The 11,586-nt window shown below is 35.7% G+C and overlaps 1 protein-coding gene across 4 annotated transcripts in view; it reads right to left on the reverse strand.

The window, feature by feature from the left end:
- Positions 1-11,586, reverse strand: part of GRIP1 (glutamate receptor interacting protein 1) — a 325,602-nt gene that overhangs the window by 168,015 nt on the left and 146,001 nt on the right. For all 4 annotated transcript variants that reach the window (XM_031936348.1, XM_023225078.1, XM_023225077.2 and 1 more), the window contains 3 exons: positions 7,838-7,921; positions 2,377-2,452; positions 61-206 (listed from right to left, as the gene is read on the reverse strand). In XM_031936348.1, coding sequence (XP_031792208.1) covers positions 61-206; positions 2,377-2,452; positions 7,838-7,921 — 306 coding nt within the window. The remainder of the gene's footprint in view (positions 1-60; positions 207-2,376; positions 2,453-7,837; positions 7,922-11,586) is intronic.

Consider the following 11,586-nt stretch of genomic DNA (forward strand, 5'->3'; position numbering starts at 1 on the left):
TCAGGGACAGATAGTGACGTTCTGGTGCTTAGAGATCATACCCTCAGGACTCCAACATACCCATTACTGAGACATCATATTCTATCAGCAGCGTTGCTTCTTGTCCACATTGTTTAAGAATACTCATGGCTTCAGCATGCGTGGTTCCAAGAAGCCGAATTCCATCCACACTGAGCAACCTGTCACCAGGTTTGATCGTGCCCTCTCTGAAGGGAGAATAAAGGAATAGTCTTTATTAATTTACCACAAAGGGACTTGGTATTAATAGTCACTTAGCCAAATTCGTTTTGTCACACATATTCTGCCATCCATCCCATCTGCAATCTTTTAAAGCATCAAGTGTGACAGTAAGAGTGTAAAGAAGTAACCCTGAACAGAAAATTGCTATAATATGAAAATCAGTAATGAGAAAATAACTACACATTAGCAAAAATCCTAGTTACCCACAGGTAATTCTTGAAGTACAAAAGTAAGAAGGGCATATTTTCCCTTTTCTACATTTTTGCCTGAATTTCTAAAATGGATTCAATAGAGGCCAGAAAATACTATTCACCTATTTTCCCAAAGTCAGGTAAACAGAAAAGCCAGGGAATTTCATTCAAATTATTACCAGTGAATCCAAGCAGGATAGGAATTGCTGGTGAGAAATTTCCCTTGTCTATAAATTTCCCTACTGATTTATAAGGCCATTTGGCAATCATGAAATTGATTTAACCTCACATTCCCTGGAAGAGGAAGGCAAATGCTATTCTCCCTACTGTGACCACAGACACTCAAGGCATTGAGAGATGACTCAGTGACACCACAAAAGTACAGCCAGGGTGGTCCCCAGATAACCCTGCCTCAGGGTGGGGCACAAAAATGAGAAAATCAAATGGTGGGATTATATGTTGAGGATTTGGAAAGAATAATAATGACCTTTGAAATAAACATCTTTCACCTAGTTCACTCTCTAAGTCCTTTGGCTCCAATTTTTTTCTTAAATTCTCAGATTTCTTTGAGTTCTAAATTAATTTGGTAATACAAGTACACCACTCACAAGCTTGTAGCCTATGTTTTGACATTTCTGTCAACTCCAACTCTAAATGTTAATAAGAAATGAAAACATTCTAATTTGCTTCAGGAAGAGTGATTCACTAGAGACACACGGAAAGGGAAAAGGGGAAACTCTTGGACATTTTGCTACCCGCTGCAAATGCAAATACACGTCAGCACAAGTAAGACACCAGTGTTTTTTCCTATTTTCTAATCAAGTGAGCTAATCATATGAGCTTCAAAGGAAAAGAAACCTGAATTCCTCCCACAGTTCTTTCACTTACTCACTGCCATACTGGGCAGTTTTGTCATCTGTAAATGTGGATACAAAGACCTCATTTAGAGGGTGGGTTGTAAGGATAAAATAAGATAATGTCTACCAAGCCCTCAGAACAGTCCCTAGCACATAGTAAATTCTTAATAAATAATGGTTATAAATGGTTAATTAATTAATGGTTATTAATGGTTAATATTTATTAACAATAAATAATATTGTTATCTTTATCTCTTCACAAAGGTTTTTAAGTTTATCCTGGTCTCAAACAGAGAGACAGGAGGAATCAGTACATTTTCCTCCTCCCCTTCAACAGTCTCTAACGGCAGCAGTTGTATTCCCCTATCATTATAGAGTCAACTTTTGCTGTGGGAAACTAATACAGAGGTGAGTATCTCCAGAGACACTTAAGTTGTGAGCTTACTTGGGGCCCTACAAGGCTTACAATAGGAAAGTTGAAGGCATTTGCCCTTCACATATTCAAATTAGCAAGGAAGAGAAATGCAAAGAAAACTCTAGAGACTAATGAAATGTCTTCCATTTTACTAAAAATCACTTCCATTCTGACCTGCATAGTCACTATCAAAAGATAACACTAATAGTAAGAATGTTGAGAATGGTAAGATTCTCACCACCACCACCTATCTGTCCAGGCTGGGAGATTAGCAACAGGAGAAGATGCATTTCCAGCACCTGCCTAAAAGAGCCAGCTGAGTTCTGTAAGTGCCTTCCCTGTGCCAGGCCCCTGTAAGGCATTATATATCTCCAACCTTTGATAAAACTGAAGAGCTCTGAAAGGTAGATATTAGTATCTACATTTCCAACGGTGGTGGAAATTGAGCTCAGTATTAAGTCACTTGATAAACATACAGTACAGTAAGTATAGACTCTAGAGGCAAACCTTATTTTTTCTGATTCCACAGCTCAGACTCTCAGTTTTCACATTGTAACATGTTTGCTTAATATCTACATTTTACTGTAAAATTTCTAATATATCAACTTCTATGTCAAAGTCCCCAGCTGTATTTATTTTATTTTGGATAGTGACACAGAAAGATAAAGTTTACCTGTCAGCAGGTCCTCCAGGACGAACACATGTTATCACAACTGGACGAGATTTATTTCTATCATCATGTGCTCCCCCTAGCAAAGAAAAGGAATACAGCTTAAAAATGCTTTCATTGTTGACATTTAAAAAAATCACCTGCAAGATTTCAGCTGAGAAATGTCCTACTTCATGTACGGAGGAAAATATGTAAAATTATCCTTGAGGCATACAAAAGGCTTAAAGGTCTTGCTCATTTTATAAAGAATATATTTTTGAAGTCACCATTTCTCCATCTTTCAATAAATACATGGCTGTAACCAGATAACATAGAAAGCATTTAACAACTGGTATGGCAAGAGGATCAACTGATTATATCAAGTACTGGCCCGATTTGAACAGCTGTCAGTTATACAGTACAGATGTGTATATCTGTGCCAATAAAACTGATCTAAAATACTGGTCAGTAGGTCTACAACCTAACATAAAGGAAACAAAAACCGAAGTAAAATAAAAATCCTAGTATTAAAAAAGAAAGCAAAAAAAAAAAAAAAAAAAAAATTCAAGTGACCAAGTGGCTTTCATTAAAAGTGCGGTGTTCAAAAATTTGGGGCAAATTTTTCAGACTGTGTCAAACCAGCTGCAATCCTTGAATGGGAATTTTAATTTTCTGTTAGAAAAAATTCTCCACAAGAATTCATGGAAACATAGCTGTTTCAAGATGGAAGGTAATTTATTGTAAATTCTCTTTTTAATCCATAATCCTTTTGTACAATTTCCTTAATCTGTGATCCACCAGCGTCTGCATGAAATGCACGGGTGCTGGCCTACTTCTAGATTTGAGGCTGCTCACTCCACGTTTGGACACCAAGGAGTGTTAGAAAGTTCTTCCTAATATTTAACTGACATCTCTCCTCCTTCAACTTTCATTCACTGGTCTTTGTTCTATGATCCAGAGCAGTAAAATAAAAACGTATGCTCTCTTTTACAAAAATGTTTTCTGAAAGTTGAAAACAGAGATTATACGCCGGCTAAATCCCACCTTCTTAATGTTGAACAATGCCAGTTTCCTTATCTATCCTTTATGTGACCTGGTTTCTTTGCATATCACCATCCTGTCTGTCCATCTGGGAGTTTTCTAGTTTGCCAATATCTGATAAATATGAAGCTATTGTCAACTATTTCTCCCTTAATATTTGCGTGCTAGAACAGATGGACATTTCCCAAACCTGGCATAGGCCAAAAGGTCACCTTACAGAAAATAGCCTAAGAGAAAAAGTAAAAGGCATTTGCAGTTCCTCAGGAAGGCAAATGCTTCTTTTGTGCTCACTTCTATGACAAGTGATTTGTTTAGTGTGATTGATCGGAAAAAGCTCTCATTCAGCATTTTATCAGTATTTTATTCTTTCATTGTGTTTAGCTTCTTTAGAAATTCCTCTTTAAAATAAGAAATTCACCACTTTCTCAGAAAAAAAGATTTAAAATGAAAATTTTAAATGTTACCACAAATGCTTACCCATATTTATGTAAATACTGTTACATAATTTCTCTTTTGCAAGGTGATCATAAAGAATAGGTTTGCTTTTCCCTAAAGGAAAATTGATTGAGAAGAGGATGAGGGCCAAAGATAGCAAGAAATCGTTCCATAATTTTGGCTTGTATTTACAAATTTCAAAATGTAACACTGAATGCCTGTTAAAGTGTGAGATAGTTGTATATTTCTTGATATGTGGCATTTTACTGTTATTTGTAATGAACGAAGTTTCCTGTGTGACTCACTTAGGTTCTAGGAGTTTGCAGCAGCAAGGGAAAACAGGAACCACTCAGAGACCAGTGACATTCTCAATCCTGGTGTACATTAGTATCAACTGAGATGCTTTTTGAAAATATCAATGGCAGAGACACAGTGCAGACCAAATCTGAGTATCAAGCAGCATATGTTAAATGACTAGGCCCACCTACAATTTTACATTTGACAATGACTAGAGAAGGTTTCCTTGTCTAAAGTGTAAAGCAACTTCATGGCAGAGTGCCTTTCCTATCAGCCCAACTCATCTCCTCTGGCTTGCTTGCATTAACTGAAATTTAACACTCCAAGGTTTAAGGCAGAACATCATTTTTACTCTATGGATGCAAGGTTCTATTGTTTAGGGAATAAAGGTTTTAGAACTAGTGACTTATAGCATTAGAAATATAATTCCATTCATCAGCTAAAACCTTAATGTTGCAAGTTCTATTCTAATAGGTTAAGAAGAACTTCACCCATACTAAATAGATATGCTCCATCTGCAGTAACTTCTCCTCTTTCTTGGCTGTCCTGGTATTTTCCACTGATCTAAGTTTAGCTCAACTCCCATCTATGCCAAAACATCTTATCTGCCATACTAACATTTACTCACAGCACTTTCTCATTCTGACTAACCAGTGACTCTTAAGTGATGGGTAGTGACCACCTTTTGAACAGGGAAAATCCTCCAGATGGACCTCAAACTAATCTAAAAATAGAAATTCTTTATTTGATTCTCATTGAGAAATTATGCAAAACTCCAAAAACGTTTATGTTCAACCAACATATTAAGGGAGTTATTAAGGCCTATAAACATGTGGTACTCATAAACTAATACTGGCTTATTGTAACCAAGTTTTTAAAAATCAGTATAATACTATGAAATCTGATGTCCACACAAATCTAGGTAATATTCAATCATTCACTTATTAAGTGCCTCCACATACCAGGCAGTGTTCTAAGCTCATATTATAAAACTCCTGGGCATACACACAGATAGTTGAAATTCCTGCAAACTGTGGGAAGGGTGTTTTACTAACATCACATCATCAGTCGTCTTGAGGTGGTTGCACATTTCAATTGCTTCTATTCTGTTTATTTCTTAATAATACATTACTCTTGGTTTAGCTCTTTTATTAGTAACTTGATTCATTACTGACTAACCATACAGTCACTATCAATGAATATCTGCAACAGCAGTATTTTTTGGCATAGTGTTTCAATAATTAGACTTGTATGCATGCGATTGAAGAACCTTCTCATTCATATCTGTATTGCAAAACAGATTTGTATATATCACCTTTTAGCCAAAAATTACTTGTAGAGTGACTTTTCCCTATATTCATCGGGTTATTTTAAACAGAAATTTAGGAATGGTTAGGGTAAATGATCTTGGGCTCTGTTCCTCCACTTAAAAATAGGCCTTGGTCAGAAAAATGTAATTACTACAAGTCTAAACCTCTCAATGAGTTCCTAGTTCCTCATTCTCTCTACTACTCACTTGAGTACTCTATCAACTTATGTCTTAAATTCACTGGACTGTAATTCCCTGTAGATCGGGGTCTTGTCTTATGACTCTATAGTACTTCCCTCCATGCTGACATGTTGACATGTGCTTAATAAACATTTGACTGATTGATTTGCTAAGTGACTGGGATAAAATGAAAGCTACTATTTAAAACTCAATCACTTAAGACAAATCTGTACAAGTATCCACATCTCTTTTATTCTTTCATGCGTATTTATTAAGATGTTTAATTTTAATTAATGTTTTAACAATTTTGATGGAATTTTTACTCTGTTGAAGTACAAAATGTTATAGGTGAAGACAAAAACAATCAAGAAATGTGAACTGTTAAAATATTCCTGATAGTGGAAAACCAAATACTGCATGTTCTTGCTTATAAGTGGGTGCTAAGCATTGAGTACACATGGACACAAAGAAGGGAACAACAGATACTGGGGCCTATTTGAGGGTGGCAGGTGGGAGGAGGATGAGGATTGAAAAACTACTGATTGAGTATGATGATGATTACTTGGATGACAAAATTATCTGTACCCCAAGCCCCCATGACATGCAATTCCCCCATGTAACAAACCTGCACATGTACCCCTTGAACCCAAGACAAAAGTTGGAAAGAAAAAAATCCCTGATGTTTATATAGCTCCCTATTGAACCTCATTGTCATGCTACAGATTGAGAGTTGTTAATGTAGGCATAGTCTTTACGGAATAAAATGACTAATAAGAAAACATAATGCAAGTAGAATTATACCTTAGAATTAGTAGTTTAATGACAAGCTGGAGTCACCTGAAATTGTTATGATCAATGCCATATTATAATATGATGACTTGAGCTGAAGTACATAGATACCCAAGAGATTAGAATCTTCGATCCATTTTTAGAAAGCTACAATAACCAACTGTGTTTCTGGAGACATTTATTTAAATAAAGTCCCTTAATTCTGGTGTATTAAATCAAATCAAGGCATACTAATCAACATTTTTGATTCAGTGATATAGAAAAATATAAAAGGAAAGACAAAAGATATGTTGAAAAGTATAGGATGACTGAATTGACAAGGTTTATAAACAGTGGGTTCTTGCTCTGTATTAATGAACCAAAAATAGAGCTACATTTGGTTTCCACTTTTATGGCCATTCATTGTTGTGTTTATTTAAAGAAGAGAAGATCTTTCTAACCCACAGAGTGAGAGAAAATCTTTACAACTTACACATCCAACAAAGGACTAATATCCAGAATCTACAGGGAACTCAAAGAAATTAGCAAGAAAAAAACCAAACAATTCCATCAAAAAGTGGACGAAGGACATGAATAGGCAATTCTCAAAAGAAGATATACAAATGGCCAACAAACATATGAAAAAAAATGCTCAGCATCACTAATGATCAGGGAAATGCAAATCAAAACCACAATGTGGTACCACCTTATTTCCACAAGAGTGGCCATAATAAAAAACAAAAACAAAAACCACATAAAAAAACAGATGTTGACGTGGATGCAGTGAAAAGGGAACACTTCTATACTGCTGAAGGGAATGTAAACTAGTATGACCACTACGGAAAACAGTGTGGGGATCCTTAAAGAATAAAAAGTAGAACTGTCATTTGATCCAGCAATTCTATGACTGGATATCTACTCAGAGGAAAAGAAGTCATTACATAAAAGAGATACTTGCACATGCATATTTATAGCAGCATGATTTGCAATTGCAAAAACATGGAACCAGCCCAAATACCCATCAATCAACTAGTGGATAAAGAAACTGTGGTATACATATACAATAGAATACTATTCAGCCATAAAAAGGAATGAATTAATGGAATTTGCAGCAACCTGGATGGAATTGGAGACCATTATTTCAAGTGAAGTAACTCAGGAATGGAAAATCAAACATCGTATGTTCTCATTCGTAAGTAGGAGTTAAGCTATGAGGATGCAAAGGCATAAGAATGATACAAGGGACTTTTAGGACTTAGGGAAAAGTGGGAAGGAGGTGAGGAATAAAAGGCTACAAATTGGGTTCAGTGTATGCTGCTCGGGTGGTGGGCGCACCAAAATCTCACAAATCACCGCTAAAGAACTTATGCATGTAACCAAATACCCAAATACCACCTGTTCCCTGAAAACCTATGGAAATAATTTTTTAAGTAGATTTTTCTAACCAACACCTACCTCGTATTACAAAACCAAAGGTATTGCCTTCTTTATGTAATGTGACCTCCACGGTTCGAAAAATAACACTTGATCCTTGCACAGCTGAATAAAGGAAAGAGAGAAGGAAATATAACTTGTAAGTCATCATAACATTTCTAAATCATTCAATGTGGCATAAAATATTACAGATCCCTGTTGCAAATAAGTTTTGAGTAATAAGCAACAATCCCTTTTCAAAGAAAATGTTTAAAAAACTGTAATGCTGTAAAAATATCATAAAACAGTTTTTTGTGTAAGTGACTCATATAGATACAAGTGTAACCAAAATCATAGCTAGTTCACTTCCTTCTATATAGTTAGTTTCTAGATAACAGGGTGATATTTACATTGTTTAAACTCTACCTAATAAGAGAGACAGTATTTATATAAGTAGAATTGTTTTCCTTTTGTAAAATGCAAAAACAATATTTTGTAACACTTGTAAAATAACTTCTGTATTTATTTTAATTTTGCAGCTGGCACAGGAAGAAAAATTACCATTCTCAGATTGCTATCAATAATTAGGCTGATGCTAATAGATGTTCTGACACATAAATAGCTATTAAACTATTAAACTAAGACACAGCAACCCAGATGAAACTTAGAGGGCAAAAGAAATTCTAAGTACATTCAGAATACTACTACTATCTAAGAAACTACAGATTGACTTAATTTTACTTGATACATTATGCTTATGTTGTGTTTGCGTGATTATCACTTTCATTTAACAAAATGGAATTGTATTGTCAAGCTGCAATCTCTAGTCACATTACAAACATGTATGACGGTATAAGGTAGATGAAGGTATAGTTACTAAAATATTCTGTAAGATTGCTTTCGAGAACCTGTTGAGTCATGCTGATTGTACTATACACTATTTCTGCATTAAAAAAACCCATACAACTTCTACAAATTGGTATTTTATCATTATGCACAGAGGGATGTTTTTATTCATAGAGACTTGTATGTGTAGGAGAATTTTAGATCTTTATTTTGAATTAGTATCTAGTTAATGTCATGTTCATTATCAAGTAACACATTGTTTTTACATTCCTACTAGATCCTGAAGGGTTTATTAGATAAAACTATTCAGCAAGAAATATACAGGCAGGCCAGGCACGGTGGCTCACACCTGTAATCACAGCACTTTGGGAGGCCAAGGTGGGTAGGTCACAAGGTCAGGAATTCAAGGCCAGCCTGGCTAAGATGGTGAAACCGCGTCTCTACTAAAAATACAAAATCAGCCGGGCATGGTGGCAGACACCTGTAATCCCAGCTACTTTGGAGGCCCAGGCAGGAGAATCACTTGAACCTGCGGGGACAGAGACTGTGGTGAGCCGAGATCATGCCACTGCACTCCAGCCTGGGTGACAGAGTGAGACTATCTCAAAAAAGAAAAAAAAAAAAAAAAAAAATATATATATATATATACACACACACATATACATACACACACACACACACATACATATATATACACACACACACAGACACAGAGACAGAATCCAAAGCCATTGTTTAAAACAATTTTTTTCCTACAGAAATAGCAAGTAGTTTTAGGTTTTAATTACAATTATTTTTAATTATCAGAAATTCTGAACCCTCAAGGGAATAAACATGATTAGAAAAGTACACATTTAAATTCATAAAACTGTCCACTATCTGGCTGGGATATAAAGTACAATAAAAATTTGGATCAGCTGAAAAACAACATAAACCTACAGTTGAAAAATGTTTTGGTATACTGCTGATTTAATTAAATGTCATATTCTTGCTATCAGGGGAATTTCAGCTTAGACTAATCAACTAGGAACAGTACTCACAAACAGATGAAAGTGTTGAGGTACAGTTTTAATTAAACAAAAAAATTGAGTTCATTCCAAATGTTTTCTTATTTCCATGGCTCAACAAGCCACTTGAAGAAATTGGTTAAGAACATATTTTTTTTTTTTTTGTTCTCTAAGTAAGTGAGGAAAGGAAAGGATATGGAAAGAAATAATTAATAAGAATTTACTGTGTGCTCAGAACTCTGCAAAAATGGTTTACACATATTGTTTCATTTACTCAGTAAATCAGCTTTCAATGATATACAACTGAATTCTAATTCTGGGCCACCTGTCCTTGTTGGCTGCATATCTGTTATGGGAATGCAAAGTACTGCAATTTTGATTTTGCTTTAGCTAAATCTTGCTGACTACAAAATCTTACAATCAAATTTAAAGTCAGTATAAAGGCTCTGTATTTTCTACAGCTTTAGATTATCTACACTATTGTTCTCCATCATTTACAAAGATAAATTTGAATGTTGACTGTATTTTAATACAATTAATGAAACAGATTTGGTCTTTATCGTTTTTATTTGCATGGCTGGCTCTTCGTGATTGGGTTTTCATGTGCAGTACCAGATATCCTGCATTGCCATGTAAATTTTACTAATGACTCATACATATGTATGTGTACACAAAGTTCCAATTAAGGGGCTTACCCAATGGATCAAAGGGTAGGTAGAAACCAAGTTCACAATGTAAAAATTCCCCTCGGCCTGTCAGTTGTGCTGTTGTCCCTTCTTTCTATATGTGGATATGCATCTACTTCTATACAGTTATTTTCCTATGGTAGATGAGGTTTTTGAAATTACAAACTCCTTCCCTGCCTCCATATTCCCTGTCTCAATAGGAGAACAGGAGTTGTGAATGTTCCTACCTCATTATGCTGCACTTGCCCATGTGACTTACTTTTGCCACTAGGTTGTTAAGAGACACAAGCAGAGGCTGGAATTGCACTTACACGGCTGCGCTTGCCCTGTTTTCCCTCTGCCATTGCCCCAGGAAGAGCTTTCTCCAGGTAGCTGCTGCTCCCTCAGACTGAATCCCAGAGTAAATCACATGGAGAAGACCTGAGATTATCTTTCTCCCTCTCTCCTCCTCCTCCTCACCACCACCACCACCATCTGTCTATTTCAGAACTGAGAAGTCAGAGGACTGTCACAGGAGCATGCTTTAACACATTTATTTGAGTTTAAAATGACTCCTTATGACAGGAAGCTCATCTGAGTTAGCTAATGGATTAACAGTGAAGACTGTCTTTGCCAATCAGATTATAAGGCAGACTGTTTTCCATTAAATGCCCATGAGGTAAATCTGTAGCTCTAAGGTTTACATGAAAACAGAATTTAAAGACATATAAAGCAAATAATATGCTAGGAATTGCATCCTTTCTAACTATTTATGCTTATGATAATTTTAGGTGTTAACTAAAAATGGATGAGAATTATGTAACATTTCAAAATTCTTTAAGAGTTAAGTGACCAAAAAATTTGAAGGCACCGCTCTAGACCAACTTTTTATTTTTATTATTTATTTATTGTTAATTGAGACAGGGTCTTTCTGTGTTGCCCAGGGTGGTCTTGAACTCCTGGGCTCAAGGGATCCTCCTGCATCCGCCTCCCAAAGCGCTAGGTAGGATTACAGGTGTAAGCCACCACACCCAGCCTAGACCAACTTTTAATACATAGATATCTAAGATACAGGTTGGTAATAATCTCTCTACAGTCTCGAAGGATCATGTAATTTTAAAATCAGAAAGAGCTTTAGAGCTTATGTAGACCAATCATTTTATTTTCATAAAGAAACTGAATCTCAGAAAGGGCCCAGGTCAAACCAGTTTTCTTCTATCACATTGCACACACACACACACACACACACACACACACACACACACACACACAC

Source organism: Piliocolobus tephrosceles, chromosome 10 (assembly GCF_002776525.5).
Source record: "Piliocolobus tephrosceles isolate RC106 chromosome 10, ASM277652v3, whole genome shotgun sequence".
Taxonomy (NCBI): Eukaryota; Metazoa; Chordata; class Mammalia; order Primates; family Cercopithecidae; genus Piliocolobus; species Piliocolobus tephrosceles.